At 50.4% G+C, this 26951-nt stretch overlaps 1 protein-coding gene across 28 annotated transcripts in view; it reads right to left on the bottom strand.

Moving 5' to 3' along the window:
- MEGF11 (multiple EGF like domains 11) overlaps nt 1–26951 on the bottom strand; it is a 422037-nt gene that overhangs the window by 11739 nt on the left and 383347 nt on the right. For 7 of the 28 annotated variants that reach the window (XM_009210450.3, XM_009210449.3, XM_009210451.3 and 4 more), the window contains exons 11-24: nt 23560–23680; nt 22472–22635; nt 21145–21277; nt 15595–15741; nt 15102–15236; nt 10732–10860; nt 9591–9719; nt 8913–9041; nt 8197–8325; nt 6479–6715; nt 4833–4951; nt 3091–3138; nt 2618–2684; nt 1885–1986 (exon numbers count right to left, since the gene is read on the bottom strand). In XM_009210450.3, the coding sequence (XP_009208714.2) occupies nt 1885–1986; nt 2618–2684; nt 3091–3138; nt 4833–4951; nt 6479–6715; nt 8197–8325; nt 8913–9041; nt 9591–9719; nt 10732–10860; nt 15102–15236; nt 15595–15741; nt 21145–21277; nt 22472–22635; nt 23560–23680 (1789 nt within the window). The remainder of the gene's footprint in view (nt 1–1884; nt 1987–2617; nt 2685–3090; nt 3139–4832; nt 4952–6478; nt 6716–8196; nt 8326–8912; nt 9042–9590; nt 9720–10731; nt 10861–15101; nt 15237–15594; nt 15742–21144; nt 21278–22471; nt 22636–23559; nt 23681–26951) is intronic. The other 21 variants (XM_021941758.2, XM_021941764.2, XM_021941762.2 and 18 more) reach the window with 13 other exon arrangements.

Genomic DNA, 26951 nt, shown 5'->3' with positions numbered 1-26951 from the left:
CTCACACTGAAGACCATCCTGTTGCTATTTAGATGCCTCCCTATAGCTCCTCTACATAGAATTCCCGTGTTGAATTTGAAAGAGTCTACTCCCATCTGCCTACCTTCCACACATTACTGAGGGATACAGCAGAACCAGGCCTAAGTTTTTCTTTCAAGTTTGCTATTTTTCTTTTCTGAGACGGGGTCTCGCTCTGTCACCCAGGCTGGAGTACAGTGGCGCAATCTCCGCTCACTGCAACCTCCACCTTCCAGGTTCAGTGGATTCTCCTGTCTCAGCCTCCCGAGTAGCTGGGACTACAGGCATGTGCCACCACTCCCAGCTAATTTTTTTGTATTTTTAACAGATGGGGTTTCACCATGTTGGCCAGGCTGGTCTTGAACTTCTGACCTCACGTGATCTGCCTACCTCAGCCTCCCAAAGTGCTGGGATTACAGGTGTGAGCCACCTCACCCGGCCTCAAATTTTTTCTGAAAGTTGTATAGGTACCTGTGTCCTTCAGAATCATGACTGCCACTGCCTATATGCTGGCATTAGTTCAGCACTTTATACTTTATACAAAGGACTTCCTTTGCCCTCCCTGAGGGAAGGTGGCTAGGGCATTAACTTTTCCTTTTTACAAAACAGGGAACAGGCCCAAAGAGCAGCAGTGACTTGTCCAAAACCACACTGGCAAGTGAGAAGCTGAGTTACAGTTACAGCCCACATCTCTCCAAGTATTCTCTCGCATTGGACACCAGCCTGCCTGGGTGTAAGACAAATGCCAGCGCATGGTGCTCTGGTTACACTAGTTGAAGAGTGAGATCTGTAAAGCAGGGAGAAATCTGGCCTGGCTCAGAGGATGCTCCCTTGTGGAAAGAGATACAGGGTGGTGGTGGTGGGGCTGTGTGGGTGTATATGTTGGGGGAGTGGGAGAGATTATAGTTAGTGGGGTTATTAAATGCCCTGGATACTATCCAGGGGACCCACAGCTAAGAATACAGCCTCCTGAGTATAGGCCCAGGGTCCATGCATCCCATGCCTGCTCAGTGGGCAGATGAATTTCACCCTTCCTCGTGTTACTGGACCCAGGGACCTGCAGGGGTTGGTAGAGCAGCTCAGTTTCCTTAGAGTTCTAGAAGCCACCTAGAGCCTGAGGTCAGGCCTAGAGTTGTCTAGTGTGCCAAGGCCCTGCCCCAGTGTGCCCCAGAGGAGCCACTTTGTAGGGAGGCCACATTCTCTGTTCATTCATTGCGCTTATTCCTATGATACCTTATGTAACTCCTACCCACATGTTCCCATCTCAGAGCTAACTTTCCAAGTCTCTTGTGTGTGTCTCTCCCAAGCCACCAGGTTTCAGCCCAGGCTGTACTCAGTACATGAGTACAGATGATGTTGGTTGATACATCCTGCCCCAGCCTCTGCAGATCCCTGTTTGACAACCCTACCCTGTGATCTGAGAAAGCTTGGCTTGGGCCACTGGGGTTTCTGGAGTCTGGGAAACATTGGACTTTATTAGCCAGAGAGCTAACTCCCTCTTATCCACTCCAACAGGGCCCAAAGAACCCCAAAGATGTCACCATCCCCAAGTCATTTTTGAATGATGTTGGGTTGTATTTTGTGGCCTGTAGGGAGGGCAGTTTTGTTGTATCTTCTCCACCCTAAGTAGCCCGTTTGTCCACATCCACCATTCACTGTGGGAACAGAATGGGTGATGGGGAAGATCCAGACAGGTTTCCATCTTTAGATAGGGGATTGAGCTGGTAGACATGTTAGGAGGGAAGAGGGCTTAAAAGGGAGAGTTCTGGGACCATGGGGTGGAGGTCAAGGTGCAGGGATGGGGATTAGGGCAGGTGCTGGGTCTGGTCTGGCATGAGGGGGTGGAGGGTAGGGCTGGGGTCTGACCTGGTGAGTGTGGCTCAGCGGGGTGGCTGAGGTGTCTAAGTTCAATGTAGAAGTCCTCGGGCGGATACCTGGCCTCCAGGGCACTGATCTGGAAATGGGAGTCTAGTGAGAGGAATGACAGGGAGGAGCCATTATTCCCAGGGCCCTGGTATGGCAGGGAAGAGGGTAGAAAGTACACAAATGGGCCAGGGTCAGGGTGAGGCAGGCTGGGAGGACTTGGGGGCCTCTGTGTATAGCATCCAGAGGGGCTGGGGCCAGGGGCTCTGTTAGAGCCAAGGTCATCTGCGTTGTTTCCCCTCTCCCTCCCTCCCTCCGTTCCTTCCTCCCTCCCTCTGCAGGAATTAGTGCTCCTCCACCAGGGAGGAGGCAGGGGAAAGAAGCCCTTGAAAGGAGTGCCTTGGTAGGGCCTGGGTCAGGCAGAGGTTCCTATCCAGATGGTGAGTGTCTTTTGCTTCCATCTAGATTCCCTACATCCTGGTCCTGGTTTTCTCCCTTGTGAAAAACCTGGCCCTGGTTTTCTCCCTGGTCCCTGGGTCATAGCAGGGACTTAGCCCTAATATAGTAATGGAAAGGGATTCTAGGGCTTCATCTGCTTGTGAGAGCCAAAATTTCTCCCTGGGGGAAACCATGTTCAGGACTCATAACCCTTTCCCTTCAAGCTGGGTCCCTCTCAATATGGAAGAAGAATAGGGTGGGACATGATGGTGGGGACCAGACTCAAACCACTACTGACCTAACACGTTCACATAGCTGTAGGGGGTCCAGCCTGCTGTGTCTCTGTCAAGGGACTTGTTACTGAGCTGTTTGGAGAGTAGGAGAGCCAGTTAATATATAGTGCCCCAGGTACCCCTCCCCAGTCTTCACTTTGCGTAGCTTCAGTGCACGCACCCTGTGATAATCCTGACCCACCTGGGTCCTAGGCCATTGAAAGAAAGGGCGAGCTAGGTGTTCCATGACAGGCCACCATGGTGTGGTTGATGCCAGTGGGAACAGAACATACCCCACCCCAGGTGTTGGGCTGAAGTTGTAGGGTTCCCAGCCCTCCTGGGGTAGCTTGAGCCAAGCTGGCCCTGATAGAGGAAGCAGATTGGCTGGGGGGTGGGGCTTAGCTTTAGGAGAGGGGCCTCTGGTGATGTCTCAGCTGCAACATGAGGCCATCTCCAGCACAGAGGGAAGTCTTGAGGCTGCCTGCAATGTCACTGTTACCTCTGCCACCTGATCTTGATTAGGGCTGAATGTGAGATTTTCCTTTTCCTGTGACCAAAGGAAAGCTTCAGAATAGAGTATCTTGAGGTTTATGTTGTCGTCTTTCCTTTCTCTGCACTTTCACAGCTGCCCTTCATATGAGGCAAGGATGGTTATCCTCATTTTACAGATGGCGACCTGAGTCCTGACTTGTGTGCTTTGCTTGTGAACACACAAGGAGTCAGTGACAAAGCTGTGTCTGGAACTCAGGTCTCAGCTCCCAGTGCCATGTCCTTTCCATGTCATCACAGCTGCCTGCCTCTGCTGCAGATGCCCTATCTGTTAGACTGAGGGGTCCTTAACCACATAGAGCCACTCTGGGCCCCTGGGTTGAGGTGACCCAGAGGGTCACCAAGTTGGCTACTCTGCAGTAATTCCAGCCCCTTACCAAAAGAGGGTGGAGGCTGAGAGTGGTCTTGGGGTGTTGGCTTGATAGTGGTTGCCCTTGAGGCTGTATATCTGTGTTACTGTTGCTGGACCAGGTCTGTAGCCAATGGTCATTCTCCACGGGACAGGGAAGAAAGGACTCGTAGATCTCTAGGGCATAGCCCTGGACAGTGAAAGCCATGCTTTTGTCCCTGAATGGGTATTATGGGAAGCTAGGAATCCTGAAATTCCCACTCCCACCATGGCCCTGCTCCCCACTGTTCTGTGTCTGTGGGCATGGGCACAGGTGGGTATCCAGAGGTATGCAGCATGAGCCTCTCAGACCTGTCCTCGGGGACTGTTCATCCTCACTTCTTGTTTCCCGCTCTGCCTGGTGTGAGTCTGGGCACATTAAGGGAGCTCTCATATGTATTATCTACACATAGGTGCGGAGACATCCTTGCCCAAGGGCCTGTGAGTATAAGAGGACATCTTGCCAACAGCCAGGGTTATGCTGGAAGCTGTCAGGGAAGGTCCTGTCCAGAAGGGTGCACACCTGCCATGAAGACCTACAGAACTCACTGTCCACAGAACACTGGCTGTGGCTGAAGTTTGGGTTCCACATCCGTTGTGTTGATTGAGATTGCAACAAATGGTTATGAGTGGGTACTGATGACATGGTTATGTTTCAGATAACCTATTGTTAGGTAGTTATCTGAATAACAGTAGTTACTCTATAATATGTCAGTTGCACACATTGTGTTGGTAGCATACTGCAGTGATTTGTGATAGGTGGTCTAGTTTTTTTCTTTTTTTTTTTTTTTGAGATGGAGTCTTGCTCTGTCGTCAGGCTGGAGTGCAATGGCACGATCTCAGCTCACAGCAGCCTCCACCTCCTGGGTTCAAGCAATCCTCCTGCCTCAGCCTCCCAAGTAGCTGGGATTACAGGCGTGAGGCACCACGCCTGGCCTACAAGGTGGTCTGGTGTTTTGATTACATGCTGACATGTGGCAAAAGTGTCTACATGATTATAGGTGATAAAGCTAATACGTAATTACATGACTTGGTACCAGTTGGTTACAGGGTGCAGGGGTACATGTTATAGTGAGTGATGCTGTGGGTTGGTTACACAGCACTTGGCTCCACATAACATGCTGGCTCCATTACATGCTTCACAGAGTGTTTACATGTACCATGGATCACAGGGTTGCTTTTAATGTATTGGTGGTCAGTTCTACATGGACCCTCCATGTGGGGGATGCAGTTCCTTCCTGGGCAGAGGTGAGGGTTAAATGAGAGGGCAGTGAGTGGGGGCTGGGGAATCAGGGGCCCGGTACCTTGGTGGGGCTGTTCCTGTCCAGAGTGCTGGCCTGGCTGGTGGCAGGCCCCCCACATGCCAGTGCGTGGTAGCTGGAATTGGAAAAGCAGTGGGCATGGCTGCTACTTTGAGACAAATCTGGGAAGAGAACAAGGTGCCACATACCATCATACCCCTGCCCTTGGTATGAGATACCCCCAGTACTAATGCTTGGGCTGGGAGCCTTGAGAGAGCCCTGCAAAGACAAACAGCCAAGTACCCCATCCCCCAAGCTTCCTGGCATCCACTACCCCTACCGAAATCTGGAGAGCCTGATTTGCTTCTTCCCTTATGCTGGTCCTCCCTGCAGCATGGCAGAATGCAGGATAGGCTCGCCAGTGCCTGGGCGGGGCACCATCAACTGGAGCCTGGATGGGGCATGTTGGCTTTGATAGCTTTACATGTTTCTGAGTCCCTATTTAGGGCTGGACTCCTGCTTCCTTCTAGGGTCACATCCTGGTAATGAGATCATAAAGAGAACCTCACTCCTCTTGACTCCGTTCTTCCCTCCTAAGGATTCCAGAACCTCTCCATAGGGCCGGGGAATACCAGAGGAATGGCATAGGAAACCCTAGCCAACCTTCTCAGTATAGTCATAGAAGAAAATCCCCAAATCTCCCGTGTGGGGGATGTCTGCTTTGGCTGTAGTGTGGCATGTAGACCAGGAGCTCCTTGAAGGCATGGTGTGCACTGGCCTGCCTCTGTCTACCCTGCAGTGCCTAGCATGAAGCTGGACATACAGAAGGCAATACTTAGCAGGAATGGGCTGAAGTGATTTGGGTTTTCTAAGCACAAGGTCCAGGAGGCTGCAGATGAGCCATGCGCCATGGAGCCACCTGGAGAGAACTGTCACCTTGTGCCCACCCAGACGGGCCCAGCCTCGCATGGTCCATGACTATAGGGCAATTTCAGAGCATTTTGGCCTCTACTTTTTAGCCAAATATGAAGCAAAAAACCTTTCTTATTTCCAAGGCAGCAGTCCAGGGTTCAGGGGAAATGAAGGATATCGCCCAGCAGCCCTACCTTGACCCCACTCAGACTCCCAAATAAAATGCCTATTGGAGCTGTTAACCACATTCGTGGATGCACTGGGCTCTGGCACACTTGCCAGAGGGACATTGTTCAAACTTTCAGACCTCCCCCAAGTCAGGTAGTGTCCCCTTCCACTGTACTAATAGGGCCCTCTCTAACTGGGAAGGAGGGTTGTCCTGAGGCCTTCACCAGGGAAACAAATGGACAAGCTCTGGGCACTGGGCTCCAAGGTCTAGTCACCTGAGGTGGTACAGGCATCAGGTTGGGGAGACGGTCCCCTGGAGAGCTTAGGAAAGTGACTGGTTAGTGTGGGTGACCCTGAGGCCGAAAGCTGGTGGGAAGGATAGGGAAGCTCTGGGAAAATGGGAGGAGGCTCCCAACCATAGCTGCTCAGAGCTAGGGACTCAGGAAACAATTTCCTCTTGGAACCCCAGATACCTTTTCTAGGTAGGCTCCTGCTCCCCATCCCCACTGTCACTCTAGGGGAGACTGAGCTTCTACATCCAGCCACAGCAGTCAACCCTACAGGTACAACCATTCCTGGGGTGTGTGTGTGGAGAGGAAGAGGAGGAAGGACAGGAGCATGGCCCTTACCTGAGAGGGAGTAGTCGGTGCTGGTCATCCTCATGGCAGGTGTGTAGGAGACGCGGGGAGCCAGGTCTCGGCCCTTCTCTTTCTGCCGCCGCCGATGCCAGGCAAATAGGCCCAGCAGCACCACAATGAGGAATAACAGGAGCATGATGCCTGTGACAGCACCCACCGAGTGCCGCTCTGCACCCAGTGCTGGGCTGATCTTGGTGTAGGGATTCAGCTCCTCCATCATGAGGGCAGCTGCGGGCAGAGGGAGGGCCTGAGCCTGGGGCTGGCCTGCTTGCACTTCAGGTCTCCTGGGCCCGGGCTCAGATGCCCGTAACCCCTCTAATGTTAGGAGACCTGGTTCTGGCCTTGGCCTGATTTCCTCAGTCTCTACGTGACTACCCCCAGCCCTCACTGTGCCTTCGTCCCTAAAGGGGTGGGAGTCCCAGGGTCATGACAAGGAGCAGTTGTGACTGTGGATGTGAAACAATAACAAATATTATTTTACTGTGTTCCAAAAATGAGTTAACAGATACTAATTCATTTACTCTTCAGCAGCCCTATGAAGGGATTAGTATTTTCCTTTCACAGATGAAAAAACCAATTTTACCAAAGGTTAGGTAATGTGCCCAAGATTACATAACCTGTAATTGGTGGAGTCAGGAGAAATTGAACACAGCTCCTCTCCCTGCTTCCTAATTGTGTGGCTCAGAGTCCCTGGTTTGCTCGTTTGTAACACGGGGACAATAGCCCCACCCTCCCCAGTCATTGTGAGCACCAAGTGATAGACTGGCAAGGAAAGCTCTAAGTACTGTGCTATTATTTCCAGGTTTACTACCCGCAGGACCCCTCTTGGTGATGTATGTGAGGGCTGCCCCTGCCTTCCATGCTGATGCTTAGTCTAGGGGGCTGTCCTGCCAGGCCCGCAGTATCTGGACTTCTTGACTGTTGGCTGCTGGCTGAACTGAGCTGGCCAACATCACTAGGGAGGTAAATGTGCTGCATTATCGTTCTCAGTGATTTATCCTCAGAATGCAACGGAAATCTGTCTTTTGGCTCCTTTTCTGTAATGTGGATAATTGAGAGTCCATTTTCATCCCCCATGTAGAACCAACATGTTTGTAGCACATTATATAACAAAGCCAGCATTTATTGGAGTGTTCACTTATGGGCCAGGCACCATGCTGAGTCCTTTACTCATACTGTCTCAACTTGATTCTCACAGCCTGACCTTGGGACTCCATCCCCTTTAGGCCCCATGAGGTGTTGTCCGACTGTAGGGCTAGAGCCCAGGTTGAGCCCCTTTGGGCTCCTCAGCCTTCAGAGTAACCTTGTGTTATGGGGGAAGACAATTAATCTACTCTTCCCACTTTGCACATGGAGTAACAGGCCTAGCAAAATCAAATAACCTACCCAAGGACACCTAGCAGGTAAGGCAGAACTAGAACTTGGCAGATATTCTAACTTGGTCTGGTGACCTTTCCATAGTACTAGCTTGTGGCTACCCTTGCTTGGCTCATGGGAAACTTGCCAAGGGGAGGCTGTGACTGAGAGACTGCCTGCTCCTTATGCCTCTCCAGCTCTTGGAGCCTCTGCAGCCCACCCTATTCCTGCTGTCCTCACAAATGTGAATAAAGGCAGGTGTCATCAAATCCAGCTGTTCCAGTTGGAATCTCCCTAGAGCCTCCATGGGGCCCTTTCCACAGAGCCCAGGGGCTCTGCCACCTGTGTATTACCTTGGTCACACCTGATTCCTTTGAAGCCAGGGCTGCAGTAACAGGTGCCGGTGACATGGTCACAGGTGGAGTTGTTCATGCACTCACATAGCTGCTGACACCCATAGCCAAAGGTTCCTGGAGCACATCCTGTGTGGCACAGAGAGTTAGGGTAGAGGACCCACTCACTCTCCACCCCTCCCATTCCATGTGTAGACAGCTATGGCAGTAAGCCTGTTCTGCCTCCCACCGAGTGAAGCCTATTCCCTTAGCTCCTGTTGTGCTTTGGCTAGATACTTGGGGGTGGACAGAGCATTTATAGCACTGAGTGGGGGACACAGGGACAGAGGAGGAGAGAGCAGGGCCCACTCACCCCTACTTCCTCCTCATGCAACACATTTCAGCAGTATCTTCCACCTGCCAGGCCCTAATCTGAGTGCCATAGGGACTTTAAAGAATAATAAAAAAAGATCTGCCTCCCACTATTCTCTCATTACCTGCTATGACCTCTGCCCTGCCCTAAATGCCCCCCATCTCCTCCCAACTGACGGGAGAAATTCTTCAAACAATAATGTAGGCATGACATTCCTCAGCAGTTTTCCTTGGAAGTTGCCCCCAAAGTCAAGGGACCAAGGGGTACAGAGCCCTGAGTGAGTGGACCTTGAAGCGGGAGGCATCCTCTGCAGGAGGCTGGAGCCCAGCAGCATCACCCAGGATCAGGGGTCAGGACAGCTTACTCTGCTCACAGTGTTGCCCGGTGAAGCCTGTGCGGCAGGTGCACTTGCCACTGATGTGGTCACAGCTGGCGCCATTCTGACACTGGCATACACGCCCACAGTCCTTCCCAAAAAATGCTGCTGGGCAGCCTAGAGAAACAGGATTTCCAGTCATGAGAGTTGCTGCTGGGTGAGGATAAGGGGTGCAGCGGGAACCAGACCTGTCTTCTGTCTTTTTTTTTGCTGAACATGGGATGAAGACTAGTGAGGCCCTGCACCAGAGCTGTCTCCCTGCTCAGGATCTTCATGCTGAAGGGGCAGGGGCTAGGTGATCTTTGCCTTTTCAAGACAGAGGGGATGTGGAACCACAGGCCAGGCTAGGGTCTCCTTCCTGTGTGGCCACAGGCTGCTCCTCCCCACTCTGGGCCCCACTGTCCAAGGAGGGTCTGGTCTTGGTGATTGCTGGGGTACCTTGCAGCCCCGACCTTCCAGGACTTTGGGCTTGTCAGTCCCCTGAATCCAGTCAGGTCTGGAGCTGCCCCTGCAGAGCTCCTCAGTTCTCACGGGGGCAGGAGTCAGGTACTAATCCTGGGGCCGCCTTCCTTCTTCCCTCCCTGCTGGTCTGGACAATGCCGACACTGGCCAGTAGGCCGCAGCATGGGATTCTAAGTGGCTGGGAGGCCAGGAGGTGGGGCTTACGCTGTGTGCAGAAGAGTCCAGTCCAGCCAGGGGTGCAGTGGCAGGCCCCGTCCTCGGCGCTGCAGCTCGCCCCGTTGTGGCAGCTGCATGTGTGGAAGCAGGCAGGGCCCCAGAACCCGGGTGGGCAAGCTGGGACGTGGGTGAAATGCAGAGGGTGAGGGGAAGGCGGAGAGGGGCAGACGGAGAGGGAGAAGAAGGGGGAGTACACGTCAGAGCCAAGATGCCAGGATGGACCTGGCTGACATTTCCTGGCTTTCAGTGGCTTCACACATTGTTCCCAGAATTCCTGCACTTACCTCTTGGCTTAGTTACCCAAGATTCCCATTAAGCCCAGATTCTCTACCCACTCTCCAAGTGTTTGATGCTGACTCAGCAGGGCTCTGAGGGCCCCTGAGCCTCCCCTCTCAGGGGACTGATTTGGAGCATGCGGGTAAACACTGTGGTTTGCCATGTAGGTACTGTGTGTGCTTCCCCACGAGAATGGGGACTTTCCTAGGGCAGGAGCTCTCTCCTCTCAGTTGGTGAGCTCCTGACAGCGGAGCCTATGTCTCCTCATCAGAATGGAAATTCCCTCAGCCATCTAACTAGGACCTCCCGGAGGGTACTGGCTAGGTCTCACCCATCAGACAAGGAGCTCCACAGGGTCTCTGTCCTTAGTTTGGGGGCTTCTGGAGAGAGGCTGTTCCCTTCACATCAGATTGGTGCACTTTACATGAACAGCCTCTAGGACATCATTCACATGGGCCACCCAGAGGGCACCGTACTCTCCTGAAGTGGCTGCCCTGGCCTCATCTCACTTCGCTACTCCCAAACTCAAGCATGCCGTTGCCCCTCCTCTTCCCCATCCAAACTCAGGGGCTACTCCTTGCCCAGGTGCTAATGGAGCATTGAGCCTCAGAATTCATAGCATTAATGGTACTATCAACAATATCAATACCTTTGATACCAGTAGTTAATACCAATGATCAATCCTAATAATCCATCATGTTAGCTATAGAGCTAAATGGGGCTCTTTCCTACATGCAGAAGGAGATTTCATCCCTCGAAGTGAAGGCACCAGGACAGAGAGGTTTTGGGCAAGAAAGGGAGAATTTTTGGGCCTGACTCCAGGTAAAGGCATTCCCAGGTAGTAGCAACTTACCTTGTGAGCAGTCCTTGCCAATCCATCCAGGAAAGCACTGACAGGAGCCATCGATAGGGCTGCAGGTCCCATTGTTGGCACAGGAGCAAAGCTGGGCACAGTCCTGCCCAAAGTGTCCTCCAGCACACACTGTGGGCACAGGGCAGCCTGGCACCCATCCTCCCACCTGTGTTCCTCTGACCTCCACCCACAGCCTCATCCCTAGAACTTCCCAAGCCACAGCCACGATCACCCAGGGGTCATGGATCTGGATGGAAACCGTGCCCACCTTGGTACCCTCGTCACCCTTCTCCATTTGCACATAAATGAGTTGCCCCTCTCATGCCTACAGCTGCATTCTTCAGAAGGCTCTATTATGATTGCCTTTAAGAACAGCCTGAGGCCCATGGAGGTAGAATCACCTGACTTAGGCCTCACAGATGAGAAGTGGGAGGCTGAGCACTATACTTCTGGACTCACAGTCCAGTGCTCCCTGTGCTGTTCCACAGCCTTCTGCTTCCATTACTACTTTCACCAACATCACAGATTACACAACCACAAGGGTAGAGAATGTGTACAGCTGGACAGAGAGGGATAAATGTTGTGTGGCAGGCCTGCCTGCGGTTTGACTGTTAAAGGACCAGCCCTGAGTGTCTGTCCCTGCCCGCCTCTTTCCTCTGACCTGTTGCTCAAGCCTCTCAGCTCAGCATCCTCCTCAGAAAAGCCCTCCTGAGTTCACAAGGCCCTCTCCACCACTGGTATTTCCAATTTGAGTCACTTGGAGGATTTTGGTCACAGACCTTCCTGGAGGAGTCACTCCTTTGTCCCTGGAGGAAGAGCTGGTTTCCTCAGTCAGGCTGCAAAGCTCTTTTAGGACTAGGCTTGAGTATTCGTTGAGCACTTAACCTTTTATTTCCCCTTGCAATTCATCCCCCACCTGCTTCCTACAGCTTGAGCTCTCTAAAGCACAGCTTTCTTCATGGCACTCCTATGTCCTGCTCAGAGAGCCTCAGTGGGTTCCCATTGCCACAAAATAAAGTCGATCCTGGAGAGCAGCACAGAGGATGATGGGAATGTGTTGATTCTTGAAGATACATGACTTCCTCAGGGCCCAGGTCTCTCACATCTTGGGCTGAAACCCTCTGCTTTACACCACACTGCCTCATATTGGTAGTTCTTCCCCAGCCAGACTGTGGGCCACTAGTGGCTAGGATCTGCATCTACTCAGTGCCTCTCCTGGACATGATGTGGTAGTTGAGACAAATAATAAAGGCAGTACGGTGGACCAGACTCTCCAGTCCAAAGCCTTGGATTTAGGTCCAAGTTTTCTTTATGTATTCAACAAACATATACATGACACTTAAATGCACCAGACACTGTTCAATGTGCTTCACAAATACAGGCATACCTCAGAGATGTGGGTTTGGTTCTAGATCACTGCAAGTGAATATTGCAATAAAGCAAGTCACAAATGTTTTGGTTTCCCAGAGCATACAAAAGTTATGTTTACATTGTACTGTACTCTATTAAGTGTGCAATAGCTTTATGTCTAAAAAACAATGTACATGCCTTGATTAAAAAACACTTTATTGCAAAAAAAAAAATGCTGACACAGACACAAAGTGTACACATGGTGTTGGAAATATGGCACCGACAGGCTTGCTTAAGGCAGGGTTGCCACAAACCTTTGGTTTTTTGTTTCAAGACAGAGTCTCACTATGTTGCCCAGGTTGGAGTGCAGTGGTGCAATCTTGGCTCACTGCAACCTCTTCCTCCCAGGTTCAAGCGATTCTCCTACCTCAGCCTCCCCAGTAGCTGGGATTATGGGCGTGCGCCACCACGTCCGGCTAATTTTTATATTTTTAGTAGAGACACGGTTTCACCATGTTGGCCAGGCTGGTCTCGAACTCCTGACCTCAAGGAGTCCACCCACCTTGGCCTCCCAAAGTGCTGGGATTACAGATGTGAACCACTGCACCCGGCCAAACCTTTAATTTGTAAAAAACAAGAAGATGTAGTTTCTGTGAAGCACAATAAAACAAGGTATGCCTGTATTTAGTTCACTTAATCTTGGAATACTCTTATTATGTAGTCTCATTATGCCCTATCATTAACTCTGCTTTATAGATGAGAAACTGAGGCAGGTTAAGTAACTTGCCCAAGGTCACACAACTAGGAAGTTGTACCGCTTGCTGGCTAAGTGCCTTTGAGCAAACCACAACACCTGTCCTAGTCTCTGTTTCCTCATCTTTGAGGTGGGAATGGGAGCCCTCACCGACTGTCCTAGGGCCATGGTTAGTAGCTGTGGCAGGCTGGCTGATTTGGGGCCCTGTGCTTCCCCTGGCAGAAACCTTAGTTCCCTTCCAGGAAGTTCTGTTGCCAAGAGGGTGACATGCATCTCACCTGTTTGCAGCTCAAGCTCCAGCTTTTTGAAAAGCAGGCTGCCCAGCCTCTTCTTTCCTACCTCTGGGAGGTACTTGATTTGGGGAACCCAACCCCAAGTCCTGGCCCTCTGTGGGGAGTAGGGTGCCAGTGCTGCTCCCCCTACCCTACCTGCAAAATGAACTCTGAGCTTCTCTAACAAGACAGTCTTATCTTTGAAGTCTTTCTCACATATATGAGGCCAAGAAATTTACCCACAGAACTGCTAATACGATCAATCTAATCCATTAATTGGTCGACTTCTTAGCTGAATCAAGAGTAAGGCAAAGAGAGGGGCAGTGGACAGAAGGGGGGCTGGTGAAAAGAAAACATCTGGTTATATTTAATCTATGTTTAATGATTCTGCATAAGCAGTGTCTATAATTTGTAACTCGCTGGAAAGCCAGTCATTAGAAAGTGTCAGTTCAATTTTTTACAAGGTTTGAGACTTAACCAGGGCAGTTGCCATTAATAGCAAACTCTGTTAGATCTATATGTGGGAAATACTCATTAGGCCAGTGGGCGATAAATCAGACAACGCAGCATCTGAGAGTTACTCCTCGGACTGCATGGGTCCTAATTTAGACCTAGACTATCTGTATTGATGGCCGAGTCTCCTATGTTTAATAAGTAAACTTCGACATGTCAGGTTATGATTAAACCATCCTAGGAGGGCTGCAAGTAAATGAAACTGTCACATATGTTTCCCTGGGGCTCAAACTTCTCAGGACCTCAAAGCATCATGTAGTAAACTTTCTACTCAAACATATTAACAGCCCACACACTTGCAAGAAATAGCCCAGCTCAGTAGTGATTATTCATCAAAAGAATGGGTTCCCCTGGGAGGTAGTGAGCGTTCAGTCAACAGAAGTATTTAAGCAGAGTGCAGATGAGATTTCTTGCATAGATGACCTTGAAGTTGCTTTCAGCCCTAAGTTTAACAGAGTGCAAGTTCTGTAACCTTGTGTTCAAACCTGTTCTGAAGGCCTCAGCCTACCTTCTAACCCCCATTGCCCACCCCCAGCTACCATATCCATCAGCTGTTCCCTGTAGCATGCCCATGTCTCTATGCTTTGCCTAAGCTGCTTCCTCTACACAGAATGCTTTTCTTCCTTTTCCACCTTTCAAGCTAAGGCCCAGCTGAAGTCCTGCATGGTCCATGGAGCCTTCCCCCAAATCTATACTGTCTTGTCCTAAGAAAGCCAGGGATGGCAATAGGCAATGATGTGTGGAGGCAGCTCCTACCTTCTCACTGGTTGTTCAATATTTGGGAATTTTGTGAATGATGTTAAATCATTGGTACCTTGAAATCAGCCATGGTAGGAATATTTATATTTTTAAAATCTGCAGATGTTACAGATCAGGGTTTTTCCCCCACACAGAACTGATAGGGCAGAACACCAATGCAAATAAGCTTTATATCGCTTTTCAACTCCTGCTGAGTGGTAGCAGTTCTTGGAGTTGGTATTGTGAAGGATTCTGAGGTCAAATCAGGAAAGCATGTGGGGAGGGATTAGGGATGGTGGCCTGAATATGACAGGGAGAAGGGCTTGGAAGTTGCCATCTCCAGCCCAAGCCAGAACCAGCTCCTCTACACTCCCACAGCATTCTCTGCCCTTTACCTTTGGCACTCGGCACAGACCACATGGTGCCACTTCTGATGTAGATCTCCTCTATGCTTATTTCACTTTTCATCCCTTTAGCATGCATGTTGGAATCAGAATTTGTTTCTGCCACTTGCTAGCTACGAAATCACAGATAAAGCATTTCACCTCTGAGCCTGTTAACTGCGTTAGGGCCTTTGTCTCATGCCATGTGGGGCAGTTCTCATAAAGGCAGCCCAAGTCCTGAAGAGGGAAGGAGCTACCTTTACAGAGTATGATGAAAATCCCTAAGCCCTTCCTTCCCTGCCACTTTCCTTCCAGAACCTCTCACCTCCCTGCCCTGTACCATCCTACTGGAGACAGTACCTTGGTTGCAGAGAGCTCCAGAGAATCCTGGGAGGCACTCACAGATGCCGCTGACATGGTGGCAGGGCCCGCTGCTGTGCACGCAGAGGGGGCATGGCTGGGCGCAGCTGTGGCCGTAGAACCCAGGGGCACAGACTGAGGGTAAAGGGAAGATGGTGGTCAGCAGCCCAATAGTCCCCAGCCAGCCTAGCTACCCTTCCTGTTCCACACTTCTCAAAAACATAGGGAGACCTGCATCCTTCCCGCATCTTGGAGGGTGCATCCCTTTCTGCAGAGAAGAGCTGTGGTGTGGCCCTGTTTCCACTGAGTAGCTGGGCTGGGCCCCAAACCTGGGGACAGAGCAGCCAGTGCAGAGAGAGAGGAGACTAGAGGGAAGGAAGAGATGGGGGCTGATTTAAGAGCCCAGCCTCTGTCAGGCCAGGGCTAGTTCTAGTTGGGAGGGCTAGGGAGGATGAGCCCTCTGAATTCTTCGGGGTCAGGGGATCAGCCTTACTTCTCTGGCATAAGGGTCCTCGGAAGCCAGGGGCACACTCGCAGCTCCCATCCTCTGGGGAGCAGGAGCCTCCATTCTCACAGCTGCAGGAGACAGAGCAGTTGGGGCCCCAGCGGCCAGATGGACACGTGCTGTCACAGCGGATGCCTGTGGGCCAGAGGCAGACTCAGGTCAGTGGTAAGAGGTGAGGGCAGAGGGAAAAATGGAGGGAAGGGGGACAGTGCAGTATGAAGAGGTGGAGGCAGCATAGTGCATCCAGGAATGTAGAGGAGAAACTCAGCTGAGGCTTGGCTGGTCATGGAGGATTTTCAGGAAGAAGTGATGTCCAGAGTTTAAAAGTCAAGGAGGAATTGACCAAGCAAATGAAATTGTATGTACAAAGAGCAGGAGGCAGGAGAAAGAATCATGTCTTGAAAGAAATTGCAAATAGTGAGTGTGGTTGAACCACAAAGTGCAAAATGGGGTACGGCAAGAGATGAGATTGTGGGAGTAAGAAGGGACCAGATCACAAGGGCCTCTTCTGTATGGCATTCAAGAACAGGACCAGGAGAAACCAACTATGGGCAAGTAAGTGCCAGCTGGGAGTGAGCCATATGCCCACGCACATTAGCCCAGGAGCTACTGGTGCTGCTGGGTCCCTGCCAGCCCACCCAGGGAGGGGCTCAGAGAGTAGGTGGGGTCTCTGCAGATTCTTCTGACCAGACTCCTCAGCGCAGTATGTGTATCATTCATGCACACATACAATAGAAACCAGTGCTTTGCAAAAATTACATTTACTGTCACTATGTATGATGGACTCTGATGTTTTCTCTGTACTATGGTGTATTCTATTTCAGTTTTTAAAATGCCAGTTGTAACCCAACAATTTGATTTAGTGAACCTCAATTTGACAGTGGCCTATGGGGGAATGGATGGAATTTTTCAATAAGAAAAAGGAACAAAGTCTATAATAGTTTTTTTGGGCTCAGGTAGAGGAAATGTGTGTTAGGTTCCCTACAGCCTGAAGGCGAAGAAGGAATTTTAAAAGGCCTGAGGCTGGATGCCCCAACTCTGGGGGGGGTAGGTTTTCTTCCCAGGCAGAAAGGCTTCCATTCTGACATGCATTAGGGAAATGGAACATATGAGCCCAGGAGATTGGCTTGGCTTCAGAAGGTGAATATCAGAGGCTCAGAGAGGGGCAAAATTAGTTGAAAAATCATGTCTGCCTTGTTATAAGGACAGCGATTGTGGGAAAGAGAAAGAAAGAAAGGAGAAAGACACTTGTGCCCAGTGAACAGAGCCAGCCCTAGCAGCAGCATGAGAGCAGTGGGACCAATTTGGAGGCAGACTGGAATTGTACAAGCCCACCTGGGCTGTCGAGGAGAGGGGAGGGAGGGTGGAACCACTGGAGAGGGGAGAGGGAGGGGCATGCAACAGGCTTTACTCATCTTCCTGTTCCTCAGTCTAGCCCAGCATCTGTGCTCCCTCCCTGTAGTGTCTCAGTTTTGCAGTAGGGTAGAGGCTTCAGATGCCACTCTCTGGGAGATGGTTGCAGGTGGGTAGGTGGGGGGTGGGCGGGGGGGCAAGTGGTTTCCTCCCCAGGGAATGGGATCTGGCAGCCATATTTTACCCATTGACAGGGGTCTCTCCCAGTGGTGTTTCAGGTGCCCAAGAGGTGAACCCTGGACAGGCATCATAGATTGACTAAAGGGAGTTTGGGAAAGTGGAAACCATAAAACTGTTCAAAGTTTTGGATCCATCTTCAAGTTTCTCCTTTTCCTGGGCATAACAAAGCTGTGATCTGCCATAAGTCTTTTTTTTTTTTTTGAGACGGGGTCTCACTCTATCACCCAGGTGGGAGTGCAGTCACCCAGGCGGGAGTACAGTGGCATGATCTCAGCGCACAGCAACCTCTGCATCCCAAGTTCAAGCAATTCTCCTGCCTCAGCCTCCCGAGTAGCTGGGATTATAGGTGTGAGCCACCACAGCTGGCTAGCTTTTGTATTTTTAGTAGAGACGGGGTTCCTCCATGTTGGCCAGGCTGGTCTTAAACTCCTGATCTCAAGTGATCTGCCCACCCCAGCCTCCCAAAGTGCTGGGATTACAGTCATGAGCCACTGCACCAGCCTAGGACTTCTTTTGCCTGTGGTTGTTGGAAACCCAGGATTCAGACCACAGGCCTAGGGACAGCTGTTCCTTGCACTGAGGTGGAGCTTTGCTGCCTACAGGGCCTCCAATTCCACTGCACACCAAGCACTCTGCCAGCTGACCAAGGCACATGTGTCACACATAGACACTGCTCTTTCCTGAAACTATAGGTATTACTGTGTTCATAAAACACAGTGTATGTGAAAGCACCACTGAATTCATGGCAGCTGGTTGCTATTGTGTTTATCCTAGCCAATGGCCATTAAAAGTATAGCTACTCTCATTGTGGAATCCTTAGTGTTTTCATGTCACAAGCGGTCCTCGTTTATGGAGATTGAGAACCATGAGTGTACCATGTTTATTCTCAGACTGAAAGTGTCTGCAAAGTCCCACTGGGTTCTAGGACTTGGCAGTTATTATATTCTGGGCCTGTTTCCGTGGGAATGGGGCTCCTGTTTGTGGTGGTTCTATATGTCCCAAGACCTTCTTGGAGCTTAAGACATGGGATCTAAGTGGAAAGAAGGGTCAAGGATTTCCCCATACGGAGTGCCCAGTTCCAGAAGCGACTTACTGATACGATCAAAGGGGCTGGCCTTGGCCTTGTGGGAGGCTCCTAGCTATAGTTTCTGAAGAAGCAGCTTCAGTTACCTTCCTGGGCCCCAGTTTTCCCCACAGTTGGATAGGGATAGTCTCCCTCAGAGGTCCTTTCCTTTCTTACTCTAGGGAATCCCCTTACTTTATTTTTCAGGAATCTTCCCCACCCCCACATCTATATTGGTGGGTAAACCTAGGCTAGGGATCCATACATGATGATCTCTGGTTCATGCAATGAAGCCAGTAGCCACTCAGCATCCCATATCCTTCAGGGTCCGTTTCAGGTCCTTCAGGGTCCATTCCTTCCCCAGGAAGCTTTCTTGGATGTCTGCCCAGGGAGACAAGCATCTCTTTGATAACCAGCAGCATACAGCTTTGTCTGTACCTGTTACTTGAAAGCTTCATACACATGAGTCCTGTTTCCCCTGCCAGCAATGTGAAGACAGGGACCATGGCTTACTGACACTTCTGACTTTGCTTACCTAGGTGCTCCTCATGGACAGGATGCCATCTTGGTCATTTTTGCATCTTTGGTGCCCAGCACAGTGTTTGGCACACAGTAGGTACTCAGAAACTTTTGCTTTTTACCATTTACTGCTGAGTTTGGTGATTGCTTGAGTCAATAAATGCTAGTTGATTGAATAAATGGTTCCCCCTTAAGATACAATCCTGAGTCTCTCATCCTATTGGCCCCAATGTCCTGAGACCCCAGACAACTCCTTTTCCTTATCTGTGGCATGAGAAGGTTGGAGGAGATTATCTTTAAAGTCTCCCCCACTTTAAGGGGAAAAATCAGGAATGGTTATAGGCCAACTTCTTCCAGTTTATTTCAATAAACATTTAATAAGCACATATTATGTGCAGGGCAAGATGAGTAAGACAAAATGCCAGTTATCAGTAAGCCTATGGCTTATGAGGGTAAAGGGAAGACATGAGCACATCTCCTGGCAGCCCCAAACCTGTGCCGAGCCAAGGAATGAGCAATGTGCCAGGGACTGGGAAATTAGGCACAGATTTTTCTTGAGGCAGAGGTGAGTGGGGAGGGCTCAGTGGGAGGCCCATCTCTGTCTCTCATTGGCCCCCTTCTACATGACAAACCTCAGGACATCAATTGCTTCTTTGAAAAGACTTCAGGACCACATTTGGGGAAATTAGGTTTAGAACAGCAGAGGCCTTGCTGAAAGATTGTTCACCAAAGACAGAATTTTTAAGCACTAGATGTCATTAAAATCTTAATCGGCTCACTCAAAATTAAGGCAATGAAAAATTAAAGTTGATTTCCACTTGGCTTCTGCTGAGATTCTAGGGTGCCAGTGACCAGGGTGGAGCCTTATTCTTTACTGAGGGGCAGGAGCCAGCAGGGCAGGGGAAGCCAGGCCAGAGATACTGCAGAGGAAGCAATGTCCCTGGCTCTTGGCTGCTTAGAAACTTTCTGGTTATGAACAGAGGCTGTGCAGCAACCTGGTGTTAATTATTAATCTGATAACCTATACTGCCAGAAATGACTATTATTTTTTTCTCTTTGCTGCTCATCACCTTCGGACTGGCTAGTAGGTTCACTCCTGAAATTCTTATTAAGCACTTCCTGTGTTCATGGCCTACTTTTACTGAGCACTTACTATGTGCCAGGCACTATTAGCACTTTATAGGTAGTAACTCATTTAAGCTTCAAAACAACCCTGTAGTTGCAAGGATAATTATCTGTATTTTAGGGATGGAGAGTTCAGGCCCTGAGAGGTTAGACGACTTGCCCAAGGTCATAAACCCCAGCAGTCTGGCTCTAGAGCTGGGTTCTTAACAACCATGTTATCCATATCTCTGTGGCAGGCAGTGGATACAATGGTGAATAAGGCATATGCCTCCATAGAGCTGATGGCCACATTAGGGAGGCAGATGATAAACAGTTACCACAGTTGTCATTGAACTCTGATTTAAGTACCACAATAGGAAAAATGTAGGGTAGAAGAATTAATAAAGGGGATGCTTTTGTCTTGGTCAGGTGGGGGGTGGGTATCATAGCAGGGGCAGTGCCTTCCTAGAGGAAGAAAGCTTTACATTGAAATCTGGTAGACAAGGAGTTATCAGGTGAAAAAGGGAAGGAAATGATCCAGGCAGAGGGAATGGCATGTACAACGGCCTGGAGTCAGGAAGGTGGTTGGCTCCCTGAAGAAGTAGACTGTGGCCCTGGTGGCTGGAATGTAGTGAGCCACAGAGTGAGCAGAGCGAGGTGGAGGAGTCAGGCAGAGCCAGATCCCATGGGCCCTGGGCCATGGTAAGGATTTAAAGTTTTATATAAGAGTCGTGGGAAGCCATTGAGGCATTCTGAACAGGGACTGAAATGGCAGGTCTGGGTTTGAAAAGTTGACTCTGGCCACCAGGCGCAGAATGAATGCAGCCGGGCAAGATCGGAGTCCAAGGCAGTGCCAGATGCGGGATGGTGCCCAGCAGACCGTGTGGTGGCAGTAGGATGGAGAGAAGTAGATGGATTCACCTTGTATTAGGAGGCAGGCTGACAGGATAGATATAAGGAGCAGAATTCTGAGACTGGACTAAGGAGAAAGATCCTTGTCCCCTTCTCCATCATATTCTCTAGATTGAGCACTTACACCCACCATATGTCAGCTTTTGACCTACTGGAGTGACTCCAGTGCCTTGGACAGAGCTTATACCTAATAGATATTCAATAAATACTTGAATTAAATGGAATGGAGAACTGGAACCCAGAGCAGATAAAGGGAAAGATGCATATTCAGGGATCAAGAAGAAAGGTATTGAAGAAGAAAGAAAGGTCAAGAGAAGTAGAATACCAAGAACCCAGTTTCACAGTACCTGGGTGGTGGCACAGCAAGGGAAGGTTACCTGTCCATCCGGCCAGGCAGCAGCAGTGGCCTGTGACAGGGTCACATCCATCAGCATGGCTGCAGTCACAGCGTTCACTGCAGTTCAGCCCAAATGTGCCATCCTGTGGAGAAGACAGGGAGAGAAAAATGATCAGACCCAAACTTCCAGAGGTCTGTGTTACTTCTATGGATCTTTTCTTTAATTTTTACTTTCGGAGGGTCCAGTGAGATCTACTGGATCTGGATGACAAAACTGAGCCAGAACCCCACAGGGATGTAGGGAGACTGGGGCTGGGGCACAATGGGGACACGTTTTGTAAGTGAGAATCAACACAGCCATGAAGACACTCTGAAGAATTATTTGGCTGCATTAACAGGAGTATGAGGTTGGGAGGGAGGGTGATACTCCTGCTCTACTTTTCAGTGGTCAAGCTCAAAGGCCTGTAATGATCATTAACTAAAATTGTAAATGAAAGTGCACTTTGCAAATTGTAACACATTGATCACATGTGAGGAATGACTATGATTTATTCTTTGTTGCTGGGGAAGAAGGTAGTCACCAATTCTTATATGCTCATTAGGTATCAAAAGCCTCATATACCTCATTTTTCTTAATCCTCACAGCAATTCCATGATATGATTCCATTATATTCCCACTTTAAAGATGAGAGACAAGGTTAGAGAGGTGAAGTAACATGCTCAAGGTTACAAAGGATGTGACAAAGCCAAGATTTGAACTCAGGATTGCAGGACTCCAAATTACTCATTAAGGAGTGCATTGCTCACTCATCCAACAATATATCAGTGGGTTTAACTTATTTGTATCTCAGACCTATAAGATCCAGTGATTAAGTCTGGGTGGTTATTGTTGAACAGTGCTTGCTTTAGTCGCCACACACTCTGATCATAAAAGTACAGACTGTTGGAACCAGAAGGAAGCTCAGACATTATCTACCAAGGAATGGCAAGTCTCGTGGATTAGTAAGGGTTGTCTTGTAGCACTGGGTTGTGAAGGAATCTGAAGCTGCATTTGAGCTCGAGTGCCAGTCAATAGTGTTTACCAAGAGCAACACGGGAAAAGTGATGCCATGTCACCACATCTGCCAAGTATTTGCCATTTTATAGATGAGAGGGATGAGGGCCAAAGTAGTAAAATAGCCACAGAGAAGTTAGGACTAGGACTGTAACCTAAATCTAAGTGTCCCATCACCTAGCTTAGTGCTTTTCTCTGTGCACTCTTGTGGACAAACTAACACCAGGGAAAGGGTGTGAGAGAATGCTAAGCCCAACCTGTCCCTCCCCACCCTGGCACTCACCGGGCAAGGCAGCTCACAGGTGTCTCCCAGCCAGCCAGGGGTGCAGGAACAGGAGCCATCTATGGGGCTGCAGGCTGCCCCATTGGCACAGGTGCAGCTCTCGTTGCAGTTCAGGCCCCATGTCCCACTGGGACACGGCAGGGTGCAGTCCAGGCCCTGCCACCCTGAGGGGAGGGAAAGGGACTGTCACTTCTCCAGGTCCAGTGTGTCTTTTTGCCCACTCCCCCTAGCTCTACACACAGCATCCCACCCAAACCACTGCTTTCCTGAGGGCTGGGTTAGAACACACATTCCACACACAGTTCAGAAATTCAACAGAGCTGTTAGGAGAGCTGGGGCTAGAACCCAGGTCTCCTGCCTCTGGGTGCTCACTGTTTGTGCTCCAGGCAGATGATCCTACCTGGAACAGGTACCACCTCAGGTGGGGAGTGCTGTCTCTGCCCAGGGTGGAGTCTGGCAGCTTAACTCAAGGCCCTCTGTTTGAGGGACAGCTGATTCTCCATTTTTAGGCTGGTTACTGGCCTCTTTGCCTACTGCACCATTTCTCCCCTTCCCCGCTTCCCTGTTTGTGATGGGGGCTGGCCCCTGCGGGATGCATATCCCAGGATTCCTGTCAGCTGGCTCCCAGCTGGGCTGCATGTGGGAGACCTGCCCACAGACTGGAGAGTGGAAGCAGGAGATAGGTGTGTCCTCTCCCTCTTTCTCTGTCTGGGGCCTTGGGCGGTGGCGCAGTCCCCTCTCTCCATGTCTCAGTGCCTACCAGGTACCCTTCACTCCCAGGCTCTGGGAACTCTTTCTTTTGTTCCTCCAACCCTAGGAGCGATAGCAGCTTCTCCCACAGGTGTTAATGTCTGGGTTGCATACCTTCCCTGTGTGCTCTTCAGCTCTTTGAACATTGCAATGAATCCCCTCATTGCATTCCTGCTATTGAAGTTCCTGGCATGGGTTTCCTTGCCTGGAACCCAACCAATATAGGCTTCCTGACCTTGCATGTGGGTGGGGTTGGGGCAGCCCCACCTCAGCTGGCAGCACCACCTGGGCAGTGTGCTCATATGTGGGGGATGAGCTTGGGAGAGAGGGCACATTACCTTCCTTGCAGGTACAGGAGCCATCTACTGGGGAGCAGGTGCCACCATTGTTACAGCTACAGATGGACGAGCAGTTGGGGCCGTAGGTCCCTGCTGCACAGGAAACGGCACAGACCTCTCCCTGGAAAGGGAGGGGTTGAATTTTGGATCAAAGATTGCTCCACGTTGGATGGCTGTGGTAGGCAGGATAATGACCCCTGCTGCCCTGAACATGTTCATGTCCTAATCCCTGGGATCTGTGAATATGTTACCTTACATGGCAAAAAGGGACTTTGCAGGTGTGATTAAGGACCTGGAGATGGGGAGAATGTCGGGGGTTATCCAGGTGGGCCCAACATAATCACGAGTACTTCAGAGTAAAAGATGACCAAAGAAGGTAGGTCAGAGAGATACACCATGAGAAGCCCTCCACCCGCCTGTGCTGACTTTGAAGATGGAGGAAGGGGCCAGGAGCTGAGGAATGCAGTGGCCTCTAGAATCTGGGATCAGCAGCTCTTTTACAGTTAGCAAGAAAATGAGGGCCTCAGTCCTGCAACCAGAGGAACTGAATCTGCCAACAACATGAGTGAGCAGGAAATAGACCCTCTCCTAAAGCTTCCAGGAAGGAACACGGCCTGCCGGCACCTGGGCTTCAGCCTCATGAAACCTATACCAGACTTCTGACCTTCAGGACTGTCAGATAATAAATTAGTGCTGTTTGAAGCCACTAAGTTGTGATTTTTTACAGCAGTAATGGAAAACTAATATAACCATTTTCAGTTATTGGAGGGGTCAGGCCTCCAGACCACAAATCTAGAGGACCTTGACGCCAAAGTCTGTATTAGGTTGAAGCAGCACCAAGTCTAACCCGTTGTCTCCCAATCTGATTTCTCACCCACAACCCCACGACACGAGTAGTAATATCCTATCCGTATTTGCCTGAGCCTCAGAGAAGTTAAATGTAAATGATAGCTAATGCATATTGAGACCTTTCTCAATATCGTGTAACACACACACCATCTCATTTAATTGTCACAGCACTCACACGAGATAGAAGCTACTGCCTCAGCATTATTCTCACCTAACAGATAACTGCATGGAGAAGTTACTTAACTCTGCCAAGGTCACAGAACTAAACCCAGTTGTTCCTTGTTGGAACCCAGGCTGGCTGCTTAACCATTACATTACCGGGGATCCTAAACTGGCTGCCCTGGAAAACATTCTGAGATAGAGATTAGTGAGCTCTTGAGAACAATCCCGATGAGGGAGGTGGTCAAGGCTGAGGAAAAGTTGAACCGAGGCACAGTTACAGTAACTTCTGCTGATCTGGCAGGAAGCTCTGAAGCTGAGATGACCCCTGGAGTTGTCCCACATGGGGGAAAAGGAGGGAAATCCTTTATGCCCCCATCAATCACTGGCCATCCACTGGGATGGGGGAAGGGGCCATGACTCCTCAGGTGAGTCAGCTGACTTCAAAGGCAGTGTCTATAGAGGGCCTCACCTGGGAGCCACTAACTTTCCGGCAGCTGGAGAAGAAAGTGCTTCTGTCCTGAGGGGTGAATCTGGGCATCCACTCTACCGGTAAGTGGGTACGCTGTTAGCTCCAGTAAGGAATTTGGAGGAGGGGCAAGTTACAGGGTAGGGAGACCAGGAATGGAGGCTTCAGAGGCGTTGAGTGGTGGGAGCATTCAGCTAATCAGAAGAGTAGGGTAAAGGGGATGCAGATGGGAAGAGGGGTGTGGACGAGAGTGCAGAGGAGTATGAGCTGGGAATGCTCCAGGGGCAGCTGAAGGGTGGAGTGAAGGAGATAGGCAGAAGGGAGGCTGGGAGCCTAGAATGCCAGGGGAGGGAGTTTGGACTTTCTTCCCTGGGTCCCCCAGGACATGCTTCCCCACTTAGGAACCTACTGTGGTGCTGTCTACGCTGGAGCAAGTGGTCGCTGGATGTTGAATTCCCACCTCCGGCCCCTAGGGAGTGCCTCCAGCCAGCGTCTTAGGCCTTACGCCAAAGCTTCCCGTGGGAATCCTGGTAATAAATTTGGGCCCCACTAGCTGTGTGACACCGGATATGTACTGCCCCTCTCTGAGTCTCAGTTCCCGCATCTCTAAAATGACAGGCGTGGCATAGAGGAGCTCCCTTCTCAACTCTAAGGGTACAGGCATCTGCCTTCACTCCTATGTGGGCCACAGAGAGACCCGCGTGTGGGTCTTTGCCACAGAGAAGTTCCTCTCCAGCCCTTTTCTGCTTCTGTCCCACCCTTGGAGTCAGGGAGTGTGAAGTTCTATCCCAAAGGCCCCACGGTTCCTGCTCTTTCCCCCGCTAGTCCCCAGCAGGCCTGACCGGCTGGAGTCTGTCAGCTTTCCTGTTACCCAGAAAACTCCAATTTCTCCAAGATGATAAATAGCACATAAGAATCTGTTTAACCTCTGAGGGTCTTGGCCTGCGTGCAGACCGTGGGCACAGCGTATGCCTGTCTGCCTCAATCTGCTATCAGAGAGAAGGGGTTTCTCTCCCAGCGTCCTCATTAGTGTCCCCAATCCTGATCCCCCTGCAAGGCCTCAGGTTGCCTGTGAGCCCTGTTGCGGGTCTGCTGATGGGGCTCAGAGAGGCCTCCTGCCCTGGCCCTGATCCATGGGACAGGATGCTGGGAGCCCAGCTTGACACATCTGCTCCCAACAATGCTGTGTCAGTTTTCTCCCAGAGAAGCCTACGCCCGGTCTTTGCAGCAGTCCTGGGAGGCCACCAGGCTGAGGTGACTTTCTGCTTCCCAGAGAAGAAAAGGGAGAGTCAGAGAGGGGCAGTGGCTTATCCAGAACCCCCGGTGTGTTAGTGCCAGTGAAGGTGAAGGAGAAAGAACCAGATCTTCCATCCTGAGAGGCAATAGGGGTGAGGGAACAGAGGGTGGACTCTGGTACCATCCTGCTTTCACAGCTTATTCACCGTGTGACCATAGGCAATTTACTAAACCCCCTGAGCCTCAGTTCCCACATCTGTTAAATGGAATTGAAATGTCTCCTTTTCACAGGATTAAGAGGATTAAATTAGTTATCATTTGTGTAGTAGTTAGAATAGTGCCTGATGGGTAGAAAGCACTATACAAGCCATTAGTGCAAAGATATACCATCTCTTAGGGAAAGAATACACAAAATCCTCCTAGGTTTAAGTTTAAGAAGGAAGTTCTGGAGGAGAGATCCACTTCTCAATTAAAAAATGCCAGCCCTGAAGGAGAGGAGGCAGGGTGGGTACCCGCGGCAGGGGGGTTGGGGAGAGTCCTGACTCCATGCCCCTTGTTTACCTTTTTATCACCTTCTCTGGGCTGGCTCCCTGTTCTCCCTCACAGCTGACACAGGCTGGAACTTTTATCACCACACACTACAGGTATGGTCTTGGAGGACGGAATGACCATTCCCTGA

The sequence above is a fragment of the Papio anubis genome, chromosome 7 (assembly GCF_008728515.1).
Source record: "Papio anubis isolate 15944 chromosome 7, Panubis1.0, whole genome shotgun sequence".
NCBI classification, from domain to species: Eukaryota; Metazoa; Chordata; class Mammalia; order Primates; family Cercopithecidae; genus Papio; species Papio anubis.
This window is presented reverse-complemented; position numbering and strand designations above follow the sequence as displayed.